This window comes from Rhinolophus sinicus, chromosome 15 (genome assembly GCF_057876585.1).
Source record: "Rhinolophus sinicus isolate RSI-liver-muscle chromosome 15, RSI-T2T, whole genome shotgun sequence".
NCBI classification, from domain to species: Eukaryota; Metazoa; Chordata; class Mammalia; order Chiroptera; family Rhinolophidae; genus Rhinolophus; species Rhinolophus sinicus.
In genome coordinates, this window is record NC_142515.1 from 41024708 (window position 1) to 41045778 (window position 21071).

The 21071-nt window shown below is 39.6% G+C and overlaps 1 protein-coding gene across 9 annotated transcripts in view; it reads right to left on the reverse strand.

Annotated features, from left to right (window-relative positions):
- The window catches only part of RHOBTB1 (Rho related BTB domain containing 1), a 113425-nt gene that overhangs the window by 11006 nt on the left and 81348 nt on the right, over positions 1-21071 (reverse strand). For 8 of the 9 annotated variants that reach the window (XM_019731797.3, XM_019731795.3, XM_088792034.1 and 5 more), the window contains 3 exons: positions 8766-8951; positions 5257-6236; positions 3520-3638 (listed from right to left, as the gene is read on the reverse strand). In XM_019731797.3, the coding sequence (XP_019587356.2) occupies positions 3520-3638; positions 5257-6236; positions 8766-8951 (1285 nt within the window). Of the gene's footprint in view, positions 1-3519; positions 3639-5256; positions 6237-8765; positions 8952-14047; positions 14106-21071 lie in introns of all 9 variants that reach the window. The other variant, XM_074339478.2, reaches the window with a different exon arrangement.

Below are 21071 nucleotides of genomic sequence, written 5' to 3' on the forward strand. Positions count from 1 at the left end.
CTCAGTTTCCTCATCTGTTACATGGGAGGGATTTGGCATAGATGACATTTAAAACTTTTTCTTCTTGACTGAGATCATGGATTTTGATGATATTCAGATTACATTGGTATGTTTTGGTAAGAGTGTGTTCTAAGTCATGGCAAAATGGACATTCTAAATTTTAAAAAAAAGTTGTTTCTAGCAGTAGGAGATGACATATTCCAGCAAGCAGCCCTACCCCAATACTCTCAATGTCTGGAGGGTTCTGACATTTGTAATCATTCGTGACCTGCTGCTTCCTTCTTGCTAATGATGCCAATATTTTTTTTGAAGCGATGGCTCTTTTTGGCAAATAATGTTGGGACCTGTAGAAGTAACGAGCAAATGAGAATAAACTAAAAACACTTTCAGAACATACATTATTTTTTTCCCCAGGTTTTTTTTTTAAATCTGTTTCTGTGATTTCAGCATTCATAATTAACTGTATAACTATGGAGAGACAATTTTATAGAAGTTTTAACAACATGATAAATAAAGTTATGTAAGAAATGGAATTAAGAATTTGCATCCTACCTGCTGGATGTAGCTTACGAAAAAAAAAAAAGAGTAATAAAGGAGAATATAATGCTACCTAAACAACGTCCCATATTCCAATTTAGTTGGTTTAAAATTTTAATTGCCAAGATCAGCTCAGACTATTAGGCTTATAATTAGAGATGGTCTACCAGAGAATGAGAAAGGATTCTAGACCCAGAGCACAGCTTACTACAACCCTGGCATGCATTTTTAATGAACCACTTGCTGAGTACCTCTGGGGAGAGAATTATGCTTACTGCTATATAAAAAGTAATGAGAAAAATACAAGTGAAATAGTGTCTTCTTAAATATGAAATGACGACTAATGTTAAAGTAACATCAGTGGGCATATTTTATTCTTTTCTGGATATGCAGGTGAATTCGATTAATGTGAAAATAAATAGGCTGAATTTTGTGGGGGAATCAGATATTCACAAGAGAAAATAGAGTTAAAAGGTGGCTTAGAAAGGACAAAGCCCAAGTGCAAATATGGGCCTGGAGCTTTACTGAGTGGTTGAGTGTTCTTTCCTACCCCCATAACCTCTTCTACCAAGCTTTGCAAGTTTGGGAAGGGAACTGGGGGCTTTGACTTAGGGCTTCCAGGGGACAAAGATCCTTAACTCTTCATTGGAAAGAATTTCACAAGAGTCCTCCAGGATATTAGTCACTCCCACTTCATGAGCATTTCTGTGTTCTAGGCACCAAATTTGATGCCTTACACATGTACTTTCATGCCTTACGTGCCCTTTGAAGCAGCTTCTCTCATTATCCCCATTTTATAGATGAGGGCACAGGTTTACAAAGGGTCGGTAGCTTGCCCAAGGTCAAGCTGAAATTAGAGTTCAAAACTACAGAACTATTATAGTCTATACTGGAAATAAAGAGAAGGAGCAGGAGAGGGCAGGAATGTAAACTGCTCATGGCATTCTTCATATATTGGCAAGAGAAGTTTTGGCACAGACTTTCGGTTGCTTGGTTCCATGGTCTTTGTCTATTGAGCTGGGTTGAATCTATACTTACCTGTTATGCACCTTATCTACAGCTCTAAGTGGTGAGTGACCTCATCTTTTATGGGGGAGTACTCAACAGGTGGACACCTCCAGGAGAGGCTATTAAACATATACCTGCGCATTCACATTTGCTGCCAAGGTTTTGTTCCGGTCATGTCCCCTGCACATTTTAATCTGGAGACAGTTACAGTCCATTCTGGGAAGGGATAAAGGGGATTAGCATTTGCGAGGTCAGCTCTGACAGCGTCCCTTTGGGCCTGGGTTCCTGACCTTGATCATCTCCTCTGCTGGGTTAATCGCAGGGCTCCTGCAGTACCCTCAGCACACCTTTCAGAGAGCTGGAAAAAGAAGGGCAGCAAGCCTCTGGGCTCTTTATCTCGAGATTATTGGAGTCAGTGAAATGCCATTTGCATGAAGTTTTATTAATTGGTGGCTTCCTCACATTTTTTTGCAAGTAAGAGGCAAAGAATATCATTAATACTGCCGACATCAAAGGAAAGCTGACAGCTACCATGTGTGTAATGTTTATGAGGTGCTTTGCAAGTATTGACTCTTACACCTCACAACTGTGGGCAGTTATCGTGTTTTTCAGATGGGGAGATGGGAATTCAGAAAGGTGGTCCCTTGCCCAAGCCATACAGCTTGTATGTAGGAGAGCTGAGGGTTGAGCTGGACAAGCTATAGTAGTCTCAGTGACAACTCTCCAAGACACCTTTGATGAGAGGAAAGACTACATTTGGTTAGAAGTGAGGACCTCCTGATTTATAAAGGCTGGTAGACACCAGAAGGGGTCATCAAGATATTTCCAACATCTTTTCCCCAAACAGCAGAAAGCCTTTTGCTGGGGGTTGGTTTAGGAGCAGCTGTAGTTTGTTCTGGAAGCAGAAGGGTGGCCTAGTGATCTCCACAGCCTTGGCCATCCCTGGCTTGTGATTCTAGGATTCCGTTTCCCTCCTTGGGGATGCAAATGCAGACTGCTGGGTCACAATGGGAGTGCTCAGATTTCTGGTGTGAGCGCCCCTTTCCAAAAGTTAGCCATTGTTTTCTGTATTTCTCTTAAAAATTTGGAAAGGTGCTGAGATGAGCAAAATAAGCCTCCTAGGACAATAAACTTGATGGGGTGTCCCCATGGTTTTTTTTTTCCAAAGATGGTCAAAAAATACTTGCAACACTCAACAAAAATGCTGGTTCACCTCTACACTAAAGTTAGAAGTGCTTGAATGGAATTTTTCTTTTCTAACAGTTTATAAAAAGATGAAGATATAGGCTCTCCAAGATACAGCTTGCGCTGCACTGAGTATCCCTCTTTTGGAGACAAGTAATCCAGAGGCTTCCACTAGACCTAAGCACTTTGAGAGGTGTGTTCAGAGGAGTAACCATTTGTTCCGTTACTGTATCCCCAACCTTTAACAAACCAGAGAAGGCAAATTAGGGCAGAGTCTCAGGGAGTGTTGTAATTCAAGGGGACCTCAAGAGCAACCTAGTACATCTCTCATCTTGCAAACGAAGAAATTGAGGCACAAGTAGATGGCTTCTTAAGCTCCCGCATCTGGTTAGGACCAGAGCTGAGCCTAAGATGTACGTGACTGAAGAAACATTTTGCTCTCTTCAACTCCTGGAAGATAGCCTCTGCCTCTCTTGCGTATGCTTTTGATAGTATGTTGCCCAGTGACATTTTTTTAAAAGGTATAGCTGATCATATTTTCAGAGAAGAGGAGAGCTGTGAGGATGGAAATATACTCTACATGTAAAGCACTTAGGTTCGTACACATAACCAGTGAATAATAAATAAAGGCTCTTCATTATTGCAGCATTTAGAAGCGGGTGACCTGACACTCAAGCTATCTCATGGAAGTAGTTAAAGAATTGAAGTCATCTGGCTAATAAAACGCTTTCTGCAAACACAGAGACACATTTATAAAGATACCCCTTAGGCTTTTTAGAAGGCACCTACCTCACTGTTGGCGCTTTCCACAAATGACCCCCCGAACATGGCAGCCATCCACTTGCAGCTACAGATCAGCAGCGGTTTGTGGGCACTGATGGCGCCATCATCCAACTTAAATGTCACATCTGCCCAAGGATTAAGGAAAGACCACCATGAGCAGCCTCGCCGAGAGTGCCACCCGTATTCATCGACCTACATCTCTTGTACTTTCTCTTCCATATCTTTACTTACGGATTTTGTGTCAACTCCCACCCTGGCACACCCAGTTCCCTCCATTTTCTCCAAGGATTAAGCATTTAAAATTACACATGGGGTCACAACATAAATTCTCTGAACCTTATATTTTCCTCTTCCCTATTATGAACAATTTCAAACATACAGAACAGTGGAAAGAATACTACAACGATAACTCATTTATCACATTGTTCATATTTTGTCATGTTTGCTTTAGCCATGTATTTATATATGTGCAGACATTTTTTAACAGATAATATTGTACTTCATTCCTAACTACTTTATTAAGAGTTTTCTAAAAATAAGAACATTCTCCTTGGTAACTATACCATAATTACTCCTAAGAAAATTAACAATAATTCCCTAATATCATCCACTATGTAGTTTATATTAAAAAATTCCAATTATCTCTAAACTGTATTTTATAGCTTTTTTTTTTCTTAAACAGAATCCAATTGCGGCTCTCACACTGTATTTGGTTGTTATGCTTCTGTAGTAAGGACAGGGAGAGTTCATCAACTTAAGGTCCACTGTGTAATTTGCTTCAGGTTTGTATCGTTGTTTTCCATTAACTTTTAAGACTGCTTCTATACCATGTTTGGAGTAAATATTACTCATAAGCTTTAACATTTATGAACAGATTCAGTAACCACTTACTCAAGGTGTATTACCATGCTAGGCATTAGAAAAGATAAAGACAAAAATAAAAATATCCATATAAACAGAAGTCAGGAAGTCAAATTTTTATAATCACACACACACACACACACACACACTCAGAGCACAACTTCAGAACAAAACTAGTACAAGCGTGTAAGATAGTACAAGCATGGGTCTGTAACCTATCTTGGATACAGGCCAGCAGTATACTGAAGCAATTACATAAGGATGCTGTGGGCAGCTTATGGCATAGTTATCAAAGACAAAGATGGAACAAGAAAAATATAGAAAGGAGTGTGAGAACAAAAAAGGAGAGGGGATGGAAAGAGATAAGGCACCCCTGATGGGAATGCAGAGGGTCACCAAAATTGCCTTAAGGATTTCAGTGGCCTCAGGACTTGAGGTCACAGATTTTTGTCATGGGTAATTGCTGAAGAGCCAGTGGACAACAGACTTGGTCAGGGAAGGGATCCCGAAGGGAAACTAAGCATTAAGCTGACTGGCTCAGGCTTGGGGGTAAGCTGACCTAGCCTTGGAAGCACTGTGATACCATGGTATTGAGGGGGAAGGCTGGGTTCAACTCCTGGCTCTCCCATCTACCGCCTGTGTAGCCATGTGCACGTTACCTAACCTGTCTGTCCCTCAGTTTCCCCATCTGCAAAATAGAGATAATACTTAGCCCTTAAGTCTGACGAGAACTAAATACGCATATATGTGTAACTTAAGTAAATGGGAAAAAATAAGCACTTATACATGTTAGTGGCAGTTATCCTTTGCCTTGCTCACGTCTGCTAAGGTTTGACACAACACACCAAAGGTATCCACGACTTGGCAATCAGACCCGCTCACCTGAGAACGTCCCCTTGCTGAGACACTCCTTTATCCGATTGGCCTTCCTGACGTGAAACGCTTTTGTAATCTCCTGGTTCATGAAAGCTTCCTTGTTCATGATATTTTCCACCATCATCCTCAAGTCGAACATCTCCAGGAGTTCCGCGATCTGAGCCAGGCCCACCAAATCCTTTTCCTTTTCATCCAGCTGCCCGGTATAAAGAAACTGGAGCAGGGTCCGGAACGGGCCTGGCTGGACGGAGGCGTCCATCTGGACCACAGTCACGGGGCCCACACGCTTTGAGATGGGATTGACTTGCATTTCCCTGTGCATGCCAATGAAGCCTTTGCTCCAGCCTGACAAAGTCTGCATCTCTGGGCTGGAGCCCTCAGCTTCCAGCCCCAGCATCTCCTGTTGGGATGGGTTCTGGCTTGAGGGCTCCCACAGACCAGCCTGAGGTGTCCTTGGGGTGCCCTCTTCCCTTTCCTCATCTGGGTCAACACTCAGTGCCTGCCCCTGGAAATCCCTGCTTGGCCTCTCCATCTCACAAGTGCCTTCGCTCCAATTTGGGGTTTCTTCACATTCCAATAAGAAAAGATCATAAAATTTGGAAGAAGAGGTAGCGAGGTAAATTCGGTGTGCAAAGATGTGCTCCTGGTCCTGAAGGATGAACAGGACATCGGCACACAGAGGATTGTCCAGCAGACAGGCAGCTTCGTTTGTCCCCGTGGAGGGACATTCTGGAACTTTGATGACCGGTGGAGGGGCCTTTGGAGGTAGGAATGGTGCCTGAAGCAAAGGTTTCTGAACTTTTTTTAAGTGAGATTTCCAGAACTGCAGGTGCCGGCGGGCAATCAGTGCTGCTCGGATTGCATTGTCAAACACATCCTTGACTCCAAACTGGTCAAATACGCTTGTTTCATAGTACGGGATGCCAAGTTCCTTTGCAACCTCACGGCCTTTTTCAGGCGGCAGGATATCCCCTCTCTTTATGGGCCTGAAAGAAGATATTTAAAAAATTATGATCAGCCTTATTTTAGGGAAAACAATAGTAACCGGGGTCTACCTAAGTACCTAATTGGATTATACATTCAAAATCCTATTCAGGTTTTTAATAAGGCTCTTGAAAAATCTCCTACCAACCTCAAGTCTTTCAAATATAAAGGACTTATGACTACAGAAAAAATAAATGCTTTCAGTAGTAACCACAAACATCAGCCGTTTACTAGCTTTTTGACCTGGGCAAGTTACTTAACCTCTTCAAGTCTCTGTTTTTACATCTGTGAAAGAGGAATAGCAATAATGAGTACCTACATCTTAAAGGACTGTTGGGAGGTTTAAATGTGATGATATGCTTAGCACAGTACCTGACCCACTATGCCTGGGGCGTGTTAGCTCTTATCATCAATACTGCCACCATCATTACCTTCTTTTTCATCTTATGCTTAAATTTTGCTTTATAACTTTAAAGTGAATCCATGTTCGTTTTCTCATTTGAACCTCCCAACAACCCTATGGGTGTTATTTTTGTTCTACGTTCTGAAGAAACTGAGGTAGAGAATTTAAAGGGTTTGCCTAAGGTCACATTTGCAACTTGCTGAGAGACCTCTATTTAGCTGTTTCGAGTCTAGAACTCCCTAGTCTAGGCCAGCTAAATGGTGCACATTGAACAACTCAATAAACCTCCTTTATTAGATTTGTGAATCTTCTTTCGTGTCTTTCCCCTTCTCTTTTCTTTCACTGTCTTCAATCAAAAACTCATCATCTTTTGTTTGGACTAGTGCATTAGCCCCTTAATGGGTCTTTCTTCAGAATGTCCACATTTTAGCTCACAGTTGTCACTGCTGCATGAAAAATCATTATATAACATAAGTGTGACTTAACCACAATTCTTAAAAAAAGGAAATGTCCTCTGGTTCCACAAAGCTCATGGAATGAAGTCTACATCCTTGACGCTGGCACAAAAGGCCCATTTACAATCTAATCAAACCCAAGGAGGCCAAACCTTTGGAAGTAATATAAGCTGCATAGTGCTGTGATTATAACATAACTAGGGTAAAGACACGGCAAGATTCCTGAACACACATAAGATGTGCTCTGCTGTTACCCTCTTCACAAACACATATTTGATTCGAAAACATACTCTCAGGAACTGATCTTCCTAAGTAAGTGTTTGGTTTTTAAGACCAAAGGTAATGTGTGTGACAGGCACTGGTCTTAGGAGAAATAACACTGGATAGAATTCAGATTTGAAGACCTGGATGAAAAGAGGAAAAACTGCGGAGTATTACAAAGGTGGAAAGGAAATGTAAGGAAGAAAGTTTAACTTCAAGGCTTGCTCCTGTGGGCATTTGGTGCAGCAACTTGTTCCTGGGACTGACTTGAAAACCACTAACTGATGAAACTTTTCAAGGCTCAGCTCAAATACCACATCCTTTATGAACTCTCAGAACCACTCTAGAGAAGGCCCTGCCCCCTCCACTGTCCTTTAAAGCTCTGTAACTCTCCTCCAGTCCCCCGCGTGTCTATGGTGGTGAGGCCTGATCATTTTAACCTATTCTTTTATACAGAAAGCTCTGAGGCCCAGGCTGGTCTCTCATTCACATTTAAGGCTAGAAAGATCATGAAAACTGAGCATGAAATGTTTCCAGAAAATGTATCCAAAACGTACCTAGGATCTCGTAAATTGTCTAAACAAAGTACCATTTGCTTGTGCTGTGAGAGTATAAAAAGTTGTAAAATTCTGCACCAAGCCTAGAGCAAACATTGAAGGAAGGTATCAACAACAGCATGCTTCTCAGCAAAACATGTAGCTAAACATATATAACATTATTTTGAGGGACTACTGAGGGAGCATAGGTTTTTAAAACTTTTACTCCCCCTCCCCCAATCGGTATCCACATTTTATACAGGGTGAAAAAACATCCTCCTTTGAGTTGAGTTTTAAACTTGTGACCCTTTAAAAATATAACAACTAGAGACATTTATAAAACAATGGTGTTGTTTTGCAACTATAGATCCATATGATTTTTTTAAAGTTGGACATTGTCATTTTGGGAATGAAATACTCTCAGACATTGGATTGAGGAAAATGAGAAGATTAAAAACACTTGGATATGCGTGTTTGTAGGACTCTGATGTTCCTAGGGCCAAATATTGTGGCTGATCATACTGAATGTGAGTTAACTTTATTATAACAATCATAATTTCAAGATGAGTCGCTAATGTTTTGTCTAATATTTTATAAGTTTCAAAGCACTTTTCTACACACCATGTCACAGTTAGAGAATTCACTTCAAGCACTGGTCAACCATTTAGAAAAATGGGTCCCTACCTCAGAGGTGATGGAGAGCATGAGAAGCGTTCAGGACGTGGCCCCTCATGATGAATAAGGTAACGGAAAACGTATGGCAGGTTGATGGGGTCCCAGGACCATTGCAGAACAGAACTCTAGGCTACAGAGACATCTGCTATCTCTAAATTTTAATTTGGCCAGCACAGCGAAACACTGAGTCCCTTGGCTTACCTTGCTAAAGGGCGTCTGGCTCGATTAACAGCTTCGAGATCAGCATAGCGGAGATCGAGCTGGCAGCCAACTAGGACAACAGGTGTGCGCGGGCAAAAGTGCTTGATTTCTTGATACCACATGGTTTTCACATGATTTAGGGAATTGGGATTAGCAATTGAAAAACAGAGGACCACGACATCAGACCTAAAAGGAAATCACAGAAAAAGCTATAATACCTTTTAATCTTTTTTATCATTATAGTTCCTCCCCTCTCCCATCCGTCTAATGCCAATTATCATGTCACCATTAAAAAAAAAAAAGCCTAGATATGAAAGTACATCTCAGAGTCATGCAAACAGCCTGATAAGTTCCCACATTCCAGCACCAACACAGCTTGAGTTCATTTCCATATTGCACTGCAGAATGCCTCTGCATTGAAAAGTTTCCAATGGAGCTATTTTACAGGATAGATGGTTACCCAAACTTGACTCAGTCCTGGAACCACAACATGCTGAACTATTTCTGTTCATCACGAGAAATAGTTCCAAGATAAAAGAAAATAATACAAACTGTCTTTTACCAGTTTAAACATAAAGGTGATGATGACTCAACCCAATGAGATAAAGTAAACAGTTTCAACATTACTGAAAATGTGACAGGTATTTGCTGTACAAGGTCGGCAAATACACAGAAGGATTTCTACCCTTCTTCCCACTTAAGCGCACATGTAGAGAGCACAACCACTTATCTGTTTCTGAATTTGCAGGAATTTTGACTCTTTACTAGGTATAAGGCAAGAAGGTACAATTTAACATAAAACTAGCAAGAATTATATGGGTGGCTAATTAGATGAAAAAATGTTGGAAGCAGATTTCTTGAATGTTATTGATGACACATGGCAGGTATATGGGGAAAATAAAAATTGCTTTATAGTCAATTTTGACATAAAGATCTTCCATTTTTGTATCATAACTTACCATTCCAGAAGCCAAAGTACTGTTTTACAAAACAGTTGTTCAATTATGGTGTTTGACAGATAGCTGCTAAATGGTATCTTCAATCAGAATTATCAACCATGCTTCTAGGTTAAAATATGCTGAATGATGACTTTGAAACATTGAGGCAGAAGAGTATAAAGAATAGGAAAAGTTATGCCCAAGGAGTCAAGACTATCTTGCAGTTAAATTCAGAAATAAACTCTTACGATTTTATTAGATGTTAATTTATTGCCTTTATTGTTTATGTAATGAGAAGAATCAAGTCGATGAATCAAAACACTTTCTTTTTAAATCATTAATGAGCTTTTCCCCTACATATCAATGAAGACAAACAAATATATCCAGGCAACCATAAAATTTCTAAAAATAATCATTTGCAATGCAGAAAACTGCAGGGTGCTTACATTAAATGTAATTCACAAGTTGAGTCTTTAAATTTATATATATATATCAGACCACAGCCAATAGAGGGGAAAATCATGAGATTAAAATATTTACAAATCATAAAAGGAGGACCTAGGACTCAAAGTAGATGAATGGACTAGTCTGCATGTTGAGAATGTCCTTGAAATAAAGATATTAGCAAAGATTCTTGGACACTGGAAAATATAAAAATATAATATGTGTAAAGATATGCACAAATATATAAATGAAAGGGAAGCATGTCTTTGCAATTCCGATTTAGTTAGTAGAATATTCTGTGCACAGTCTTTACTTCTAATCAGCATAAATAACAGTACCCAGTAAAGCCAAGAATGCTTTGAATTTTACATTTTTTAGGAGCTGAGTTTTCTATTATTCATAATCCTATTTATATAGGATATCTGATGCAGCTCTGCTGTAAGCTTTGTCCTGATCATAAAATAAAGCCACCGTGAATTTTGGCACAGTGAGAATAATAGGGCAATATCTAGGTTCGATATTATAGAGAAATAACTAAAGAAATGTATTCAGCACCTAAAAGTGGAATATTATGTATTTGTATAAAATTGTTCTAATTTGTGCCTTCTATTTCCATATTAAGGCACACGGCTATAAAGGAAATCATTCTTAGAGCTTAATTTATATGACAGACATGTAGCTAAATGTCAATTCCGTTATCTAATTTTATAATACAGCATGTGATGTTTTGAAATTAGAGCTAGCTCAGTTGCCAAGGTTACCATGATAACACTCCTGCCACTGAACACATACTAGTTACTCTCCAGATGACCTGTAAACAAGTACAGACAGGACCTTGGGGGGTTGGAAAAAATGGAATCTCCTGATGATAGTAGCACAATGCCATCGCACAATACAGGACCGGAAGACCCAGCTTCTAACTATGTTGCATCAATATCTCAGTGTATGAAATGCTGTTGGAAAGCTAGAAAAATAATTCAGTGCTTTGTAAATATTTTGTCTCAAAAGAATGATAGTTAAAGAGAAGAGATTGTACTACCTCTGAAACTAACATAACTTACTGAGGCAAAATTCTATCTGTATCCTTGGAATAAAATTATTCTTTAATCTTAATGCACATTTAGGTGCTATGAGAATCTGTCCCCATTTAGGTGCTACATCGAAAGCGTTAAAAATATCATATTTGCTTAAATATCTTTGATTCAACCCTTGTTGATCTAAATATAAGTGCAAGTTAAGAAAACATTGTTGGGGGTGGCTGGTTAGCTCAGTTGGTTAGAGCACGGTGCTAATAACACCAAGGTTTCAGGTTCAATCCCCCCATGGGCAACTGTGAGCTGCGCCCTCCTTAAAAAAAAAAAAAAAAATTAAAAAGAAAAAGAAAACATTGTGTACAGATGATACAGAATCCTATCCTTTAGGCCTGAGTGTAGAACCTGGATGTTCTACCTGAATGTAGAACCTGTAACCTGATTTTAACCCAACGCTGAGAGAAAATGGATGTAGTAATAGGGACATAGAAAGATGCTGCTTTACCATGTTCTTCCTCATCTCAACATTCTTGTCTAATTCCTAATTCTCAACACATCAGTATCTTCTGTGACACAAACACCTATAGAATCAAGTAACTTTTTTGAGAATGCCATTTACTCCCTGTAGATTTTGAGCTATTTTTCTATCTGGTCAAAGAAGGCACCAAACCTGCAGCTAAGAATATCTCCAGCTTTAGGCAGAATTCCAAGGAACTAGAGATATTAAATAACTTTTAATCAAAACATTCATTCCCGTGTGGAGACTGTTCAATGTCTGACAAAAGCTCATGTTTAAAAATGCCATTCCTACAAAAGATAAAAAGGCAAAAAGGAACTTCTAGCATTTTTACTTCTGTGGCTCTGCTACAGTTTGTTTTGTTGTGCTTTTTTCACTTTGAAGAGATGAGTTTAAAAATAATTGGGAGGGGGAGGTGTGATGAGGACATTCTCACAGATTAGGCAGTAGGGTTAGTAGTGACCTCAGTGTTCCTATTTCAGCTGTAAAAAGAATTTGATAGGATTTAAATGGAGTCCTACAGCTATTTGGAGTAGAAAGCCCATGAATTTGAGAATGCAGAGACAAAGCATGGAATAGACAAAACTCTGAACTCCAGAACTTGAATGTTAAGAAGGGATAGGAAGAGGTTTGGATTACAAAGGATTTAAGAGTGTGTAGTCTTAGTTGCTTGCCTCTGAATGTTTATTTTTTGGAGAAAATGAGATTTCTGGTTCCTAGGAGAAATAGCAATATAAAAGTTTCACTAGGGTACTAACACATCAAATAGTGCCCATGAAATAATGTTTTGATTAGTGAAGTAAAAAACAATCCAAAGCAAGTCTATGTGTTGAAACAATTGTGAATCTCCCATTTCATGGAGAGGTAGGAGGTGGGAAGGGGATTAGAGAGACCTAGTAATCCCAAACAGCTTGAGCTGATAAAACCAATCTCAGTTGTATCAGTTTTTCTTCAGATATTAAACAAACAAAAAAACACATTTTTTCCCCAGTTATCTTTCGAGGAGAACACTGGCCAAAGATAGCATGTAAAAAAATTGGCATAGATATTTGGATAACCTAAGGAGTGCATGCAAAGTTGGGACCAATTCTTGTTGGAGGATTAAAGGAAAAAAATCTGAAAAAAGTGTATCTTATACACATATCTTAGCCTAAGTTAAATTTTAAACAGCAAATGCCACACATGTTCTCAAGGCCTGTCTTTATAATGTTTACAATCAAATATAGCAAACTTGGTGGAAAAGATCAGAGAAGCAACCAAGAGCTAAACTGTTTTCCAATCTGAAATACCAAATTCATCTTTTGAAGAAGTGGTTGACAAAAGGTAGATAATCAATATCAAAATTTGGTTATTAATAATGAGTTCTCTAAGTTCTTTCCTATCACAAAGGTGCTGTCTACTTAGTTTGTCTTCCCTTTTTTAGTCCCATCTATTTTGTCACCATTGTCCAGCTAAGGAGCTGTGGGCCTTAGGTTTTCTTATCTGGTTAAGCGGAAAAAAAAAAATCCTAAATTCTCCTTTATCTAAGATCAAACCAATGTGATGGGCAATGTGAAGGCCAGTAGCTTCCATCCAGTCCTCCCAAGAGCTGTGAGTGGGACAGCCAAATGCTCGTCTCCAGTGTACCTGTTCTGATTGGGTGTCTCGCTGATGAACACTTGGTGACCAGGTATAAGCTAACAATTACACTGAATTGACTCTTGCTTGGAAGTACGTCCTTTTTAAACAAATTTTAGGTCTTTTGTTCTATGATTGGATTCCACCTCTTTATATGTCACTACCACCTATTATCATTTCTTTTTCTTTTTTTTTTTTTTTACTAGAGACTCCCATATCCTTCATATGGGTAGAGATCACAATCACATTTTAATGGGTTTCTTTTCTTTGCCAACGTATGTAAATCCCCGTATGGTGAAGTTTCATGAAGTCCCTGACCTCCACCTTTGGGGCTTCAAGCTTCCTTTTCCCCGCTGATAACCAAGGTAGGCTCTTTACAGAAACATTTTCAAAACTATTCATGTCAACAACACACCTTTCATGCACATAGTGTGACAGTGCTATGCAAACAGACAGATCAAAACAGCACAAAACAGCTGGGAGCATGGCAGAGGAAAGAGATGTGTAACGTGGCTTTGGAAATTTTTAGTAGGGGAGCAGCCCGGTGTGTATGAGATGCAGAGGGAGTGGTCAGTGATGGTGAACACAACCACCTGGGGAGGAATGGCTGTGTAAGCTCATACTCATGGAAGATGGAGAGGCCTGAAGGGCAGTGCCTGGCAGGGGTCTGGGGCGAGCAGGGCGGTACCATGCAGTGCCCTGAATGTGAGCAGACAAATCAAGTCAATACTTTACCAATAGCAGTGAGGCTTCTTAAGTACAGATGTTATGTGGGGAAAACTGTGAAAACACCCTGAAATATATCCAGATTTGGGAGTGATTAGCATGCGCAACTATTTCTTCCAAGCCCGTAACTGCATGTTTAGTAGGAAGCAACATTTTACATCAGCCTTCCCCCACCCTCCCCAAATGGGACCAAAGCAATGAATGCTCTTAAGTGCAGGAAAGCCATAGCCACACCCCACCAATGCCACCAAACCCTAAGATAGATAATATTCGAGTCTTAAAAATGGTTGGCCTTACCGTCATAGTACAAATATAATGGGACAATGGCCCTACCCTAGAAGGTTGTTGGTTATCATCCAATAGAAACCAGCTATTTTTCACTTAGTGTTCTGTTTTCTATACTTAGCAATCTACTTTCCTGTTAGTATATTTGTACACCTCACACAATCATTCGAAAAATTTAAATGCATGTGAAATTGGGTGAAGCACAAGTAATTTGTTAGAAGACATAGCATCAGCAATCTCATTTCATTCCTGGTCAATGGAAGCAGGAAGCATTGACATAAAGAAGGCTTACTTAACAGCAGAAGGTGAAATTGTGGTAATAAATTCCCTCCTTCCTCCACCTCTCCTCATTTCTCTTTGGCTTTCCCTGAAGCTAAATGACTGAGGAACTTCCTTCCTACACTGTTCCTGTTTTCCCCTGAGAGCTAGACTACTTGTAAATGTAAGGAAGACTCTGTCAGTTAGAGTGTCAGATGGGAGCTCTCTGGAATTAACCTCCCTGACTCTTCTGAAATGAAACTGAAAAACCAGCAAGATCATTCTACCACAATAAGAAAGGGAGTTTAACTCAGGCCTCTCAGCAATCCTATTTGAATCGATAAAGGTACAAGGACTTGCTAAGTCCCTTATCCAGTGTCAGTAAGCAATCATTTGATCATTTCTTCCAGAAATATTAACTGACGACTTACTGTGTATCAGGTACTTTTCTAGACATTGGGGGTACAGCAATTAGTTAAAGACACAAATTGCTGTCCTCATCGTGCTTATTTCATCTTCTGATATTCCAGAGGTAAACAGACAATAAGCAAGAAAAATATGTAAAATATATAGCATACTAGGTAGTGACAAGTGCTAAACAGGAAATAAAGCAGGAAAGGGGGTAGAAATATTGGAGAGCAGAAGTTGCTGTTGAAATGTGGCCATGGAGGGCCTTACTGAGAAAGTGATGAAAGACCTAAAGGAAGTGAGGGAGCTAACTTGCTGATATCTTGGGGGAGAATACAGTGGAAAAGGGAACAGTTAGTGCAAAGACCCTGAGGCAGTAGCGTGCCTGGGATGTTTCCCTGAGGTAAGGGGAGCAACCGGTTGGAGCTAATGTTAGTAGAGGCAACGCTGGGCCAGGGCTAGGTCCGGGGGGGTCTCAGGGGTGTCTGGCTCTTACTCTGAGTGAACTGATAGACCATTCGGGGTTTTGAAGCACAACAACATGATGTAATTTATGTTTTAGCAGGATCCCCCCACGGCTATAATGAGAACTGACTAATTGGTGGTGGGGAGAGGGTGGTCATGTGGGGTAAAGCAGAAGGAGGGGACCTGTTAAAATGTAATAATCCAGAGAGAGACGGTGGTGACTTTGGCCTGGGAGCAGACAGTAAGAAGGGGCTGCATTCTATATGTAAGTGGAAGGCCGACCAGACAGGATTTGCTGATGGTCCAGGTGGGGGCGATGACCAAGAGGAGTCAACAGTGATGCTCAAGTGCTGACCCTGAGCAATTCTTTCTTCCCTGTTCCTGGTATTGACATCTTTAGTTCAGCATTTCTAACACTGATTAGCAAATAAAAAAGTCTTACAGATATTGGAGGATAAAAAATATAGATGCAAATATGTCTGCAGACTCAAAGTCTAAAAGCAATGAGGGTGGCACAGATATATTTTCTGTGTTTTAGATGATCTGGATCACTGTAATCCTATGCTTAAATGCTTTAGTATAGAATCCATAAATTTCCGCCACTTCTAATTTTGTGAATTATTTATATGCATTTACTCTAGTGTATTTATGTTTGTTTATTTATTTTGGATGAGCACAAAAGAGTAATAATCCACCTTCATTTGTTCACTTAATGCCCTCAACTATGAGCAAATGGATTTATATATATACACAAATTTATATATGTGATTATTTTTTTAAATGATTCTTATAAAAATCTTGGAAGTGATACCCAGAGAAGAAACAATCTATAGTTGGAAAAGTGTTATTCTTAATACAAATAATACTCTGTTTAAGAATACTCACTCAAATAATGCATTGCAAGAAAATTTACAAATCCAAATATTTGGAGGAAAAGAAGTTTTGGGGTTGTGGCTGATTTTGCCTCCCTTCTTTTTCTCCTGGCTTCACAGCTTATCTTTTCATTTGCTAATTCATTTAAAGAGAGGTTCTTCGGCACCAGTGTTTCCCATCTTTGTCACCTTCAGGTTGGCACTTGATTTGTTATTCTTACATTAAAAGTGCAAATGTAAAATTCAACCCAGTGAAATAATTTGGAGTTTGTTATAATGATATTTCCTTGTAAATGCCTTAGAAGATCCTGGCTTGTATAAGATCGATTGTTAGATTCATGAGTTCCTTCAACTAACATTTATGAAGCTTCTACTATGTACCAGTCTGAGGCATTGGAGACATAGAGAGACAAAAATCCTGTTCTAAAGATACTAAGAATAATAGGATAAGGGGAATGGACAAGAAGAAGCTTAAGGAGCAGTTTTCAAATAATGCAAACATGGCTGCAATAGAGATTTGCAAAGGTACTCATTCTATGGGATCATAGAGGAGAGACACTTCACCTGGATTCTGAAGGTGACAGGGAGGGTGCAAAGAGTATGAAGAGGCTTCTGGGAGTTTGTGACCCCCCCGTTCTAAGTTCTTAGAATATTAGAGGTAATTAAGTAGGTAAAGAAAAGGTGGGCTAATGGTGTAATTTCTATATGGATGTGAAGCAAGTTTGTGGCCTAGAAGCTACAGAGAACAGGGACCTACAAACATCTTCCTATGACTGGAGCAAGAGATGGGGCTGGAAAGGCAGGCGGGCACTCAGTCAGAGAAACGAACAACAGCAGAGCCTCATACCCTCGTGTAGCGGCCCAACCCAGTGAGGCAACATCCTGATCACGCCGCTCTGCACCCAATTCCCAGCTACAGTGACTGGGGACCAAAGGGAGGAGGTCATTTATGTAGGTTAACGCCCGGAGGTTACCATTGCATTTTCTAGTTCCAGAGAAAATCCACTATGGAAAACAAAATTGTTACTCTCTGATGGGGACATTGAAAACTTTCACGGAATGTGGTGTTGTCTGTTTGGCTATCACAGGGTAGGTTGTCAAATGTACCTCCTTAGAAAAAGATACAAACACGACCACAGCCAAAGATGTAGGACACTTGGTCAGATGATGATGCCCACATCTGACGGTTCCATCTCTGGGAAAAGGAATCCCAGAGTCTGGGACAATTTGATAGTGTCCTATCATTAGTTTTGAGATTCTAGAACCCTCCCATTTCCCATATTCTGCTATTAAGAATTGGGTCCCATTTTTTCACCTAAGTTCACACAAATGATTTATGTTTTCAGTGATAACTAACTTTAAATTCTTTAATTAAAACATATATTTTCTACCATGCAAATTTTCTCACTGTCATAGACCACTTTTGTTGCCATAAAAATATGTCTATGTAAAAATACTTTATTGAGATACAATTGAAATACGCTTAACTTTGCATACTTAGTGCTCAATTTGATTAGTTTTGATATACATATGCACCCCCGATATCATCATCCCAATCAAGACAATAGATATTTCCATCCTCCCAAAGTTTGCTTGTGTCCTTTTATAATTCATCCCTCCCTCCCTCCTCTCTCCCAGGCAACCAGTGACCTACGTACTTTTGGTCACTATAGATCAAGGTGCATTTTAAAAGAATTTTCTAGAAATGGAATCACACAGTTTGTGTTCTGCTGTTCCTGGTTCCCTTCACTCAAAAGCTCTTTCTCTAATCTTCAAGAGGTTCCTCCCTTTTGGCTGAGGTTCCATAAAAAGCATCACGATAATTCCATGGCAGTGTTTACCAAAGCATGGCCTGAGAACAGCCTGTTTTCTAAATTGGCTAAATTTTGCCGATTCACCTCTCTCTAGAGCTCTGACATCACAATAGCCAGTGTGCTTAGGCATATTCACATAGGAGTACTAGCAGTTTCAGTCTAACCTCTTAGGGAATAACTATTCCTGTCCCTTGGTCCAACTAGCTGCTTTTCTTATGTCTTTCTACTGTTTTCTGTAACCTGGGCAAGTCTTAGTCCTTTCTGCCATAGCAGTACAGAGAACAAAATATCTTTAACACATAAGTTGCAAGAATTTTCCTAGATCCCTTTGTACCACATATTTACCAATGTGGTTTGGATCACTTTCCATAAAGTACATGCATTGCTAAATTTCCTCCCTTTGCTCCCTTGCTATCCATTTATAAAACCCCCCGTCATGGTCAGGTCTTGGGTGAAGAGAGTAAGCACTTGCCTCAGGTGCTAAATTTAAAGAGGTGTCAAAAAACTCAGTAATACACGTGAAAAATATATTTTAGAAAAACAAAAACAAAATTAAAATGAAAAAAAATAATCCATGATGAACAAAACACCAAAATTTTAAATAAAGTCGGGAACAGTAACAGTGCTATACTGAGCCTGAGGCAGAAATGAAAAATCAGGAATAGTGATCCCATCTTTTAAAAATTATTATTATTTCTATTTTATTCCCAAGGTGAATTCTTTACATGTATTCACCTCACCCTAGTCCTGGCCCTGGTCCACCTCCCCGTGATAAGTTTCTCTGCCCACCAGGCTTTTTGCCATGCTGAAATAATCATTAGAATGTTACTTCTGGCTCAGGATTTAAAACGTATCCTGAACAATAAGAGCTACTTCAAAACACTGTATCTAGACGCATTAGTTGTTTCTGGCTTTCCCCTCGCCATTAACCACAAGCACAGCCAATCCCGGACAAAGACAAAAACACTGGTCACCCATAGTCCTGAATTTTTTAAAGGGCCTCAACCAAGCATTCAAAATGGGACCTATTCATGTTGTATCTGATTACATGTGCCTTCAATGTGAAACTAGACCTGTCTTATCTAAATAGACACACAGAAACCACAGCTCTGATTAATGTTATCGTTTAAAACATGTACTGTACATGAGCTAACAACATTTGAGAAAACTCAGGGTATAAGAATAATTTATATAATAAATGGATTCTAACTAGACTGAAAATATGCCCAGAAACTGTAGGGTGTAAGGGTAAGTACAGTAGTTCCGCATGCTCACATTAAATTTTCGGTAGAAAACATACCATACAAAATACAGCTATCCCTTGCTATCCACGGAGAACTGGTTCCAGGACCCCCATGGATACTAAAATCTGAGGCTGCTCAAGTTCCTTATGTAAAATGGTGTAATATTTGCATGTATCCTACACACATTCTTCTGTACACTTTAAATCATCTGGAGATTAGTTATAATACCTAACACAATGTAAATACTTATAAATAGTCATCATACTGTATTGTTTAGGGAATGACGACAGGGGAAAAAGTCTGTACATGTTCAGTACAGATGCAACCATCGTAGGCTTAACTACACAGTACACATCAGCAAAACCATGTACATTTTTAAAAAAAGTGTTTTTGGTCTGCGCTTGGTTGAATGTGCAGATGTGGAGCCTGCAGATATGGAGGGCCAACTGTACTCAAGATTCCCACAAAATGTCAGGAAGTTCGCTTGAATGTATCATTTTTATTGAAAGAGAGAGGATTCATGTTTCACTACTTATAGATACATACAACGGATTATTTGCTGTGTATTAAAAACTTAAGAGAAACAATGGAACATCAGAGTGATAGGTGGTGAATGCTAGTTTTCACTGCCCACAAAGAACAGCATACGAATTACCCTGCACCAGGAATAAATTTAAACTAAGTTTGTCATCAATCATCACTGGTGAAAGGGAAAAGAGAGGCTTTGTAGGCAGACAAAACTAAAGGGAAAACTTCATTTCCATTCTCTCCTAGCTGTCTGACCTTGGCCCCTTCCTGTGCCTGTTTGTTCAACTGTGAAATATGCCTACTTTGCAGGGTCATCACAGGAATCAAATGGGACAAGATTCACAGAGCACCTAGCCCAGGCCTGGCTCATAAGAGCCCTGAGGAAGTGGTAGCTGCTGTTATCACCACTACCTGCGGCACTTTATTAAGTGTTTAAAGGCTTTATTAAGTGTTTGAAGGTTATCTGACCCTGAGATGGATCAATGATGGAGGTTTTCAAGGAAAGGAAACAATGTAATTTATAGTTGTTTACGTGTGGTGTGACCATAGGAGAAGAGTAGAGGGGCCCGGATGTCATACTGAAGGCAGAGCCCCTCCTATTTGCCTATATTTTCGGTGCCAGGTACCTAAGCATGAACATTTCATTCTTATAATAGTTCCAGGGAAAAACTTTGAGTTGAGTGATATCCCTTTAACAAGAGTCTCTGTTCTTGCCAAAAAAAGAGCAGCTGATCACAGTCACGATTACTATGTACAGTTTCGTTCTTGACATTTTAAAACATTCAGAAAAGAGCTTCAAAAGTTCATGCAAAAGTGGATAGAAAGTAGGTGGTGGAAAGAAAGGCCACAATAGAGTTGAAGTCATTCATTCGCTCCAGACAAGAAACAGTTTGACAGATTTGAAATGTGTTGTGTGAGGACGCTGAGGCTACTCTGCTACCTTTCATCTTCATTGAATAGAAGGACTGCCATCAATACTTTTTCTTGGATGGAGAATTTCCCTTCCTGAAGTTAAAAGGGGTCCACCAGATGACCCTTTGAAATCTCTTCTAGTTCTTAGCCTTTGCACACATATATAGCAAACAGACAGCCAGCTCATCAATGTGGGGTGGTTTTCAGTTGCATAATGTTTAAAATGAGGTTGAGGAATCCTGGTATA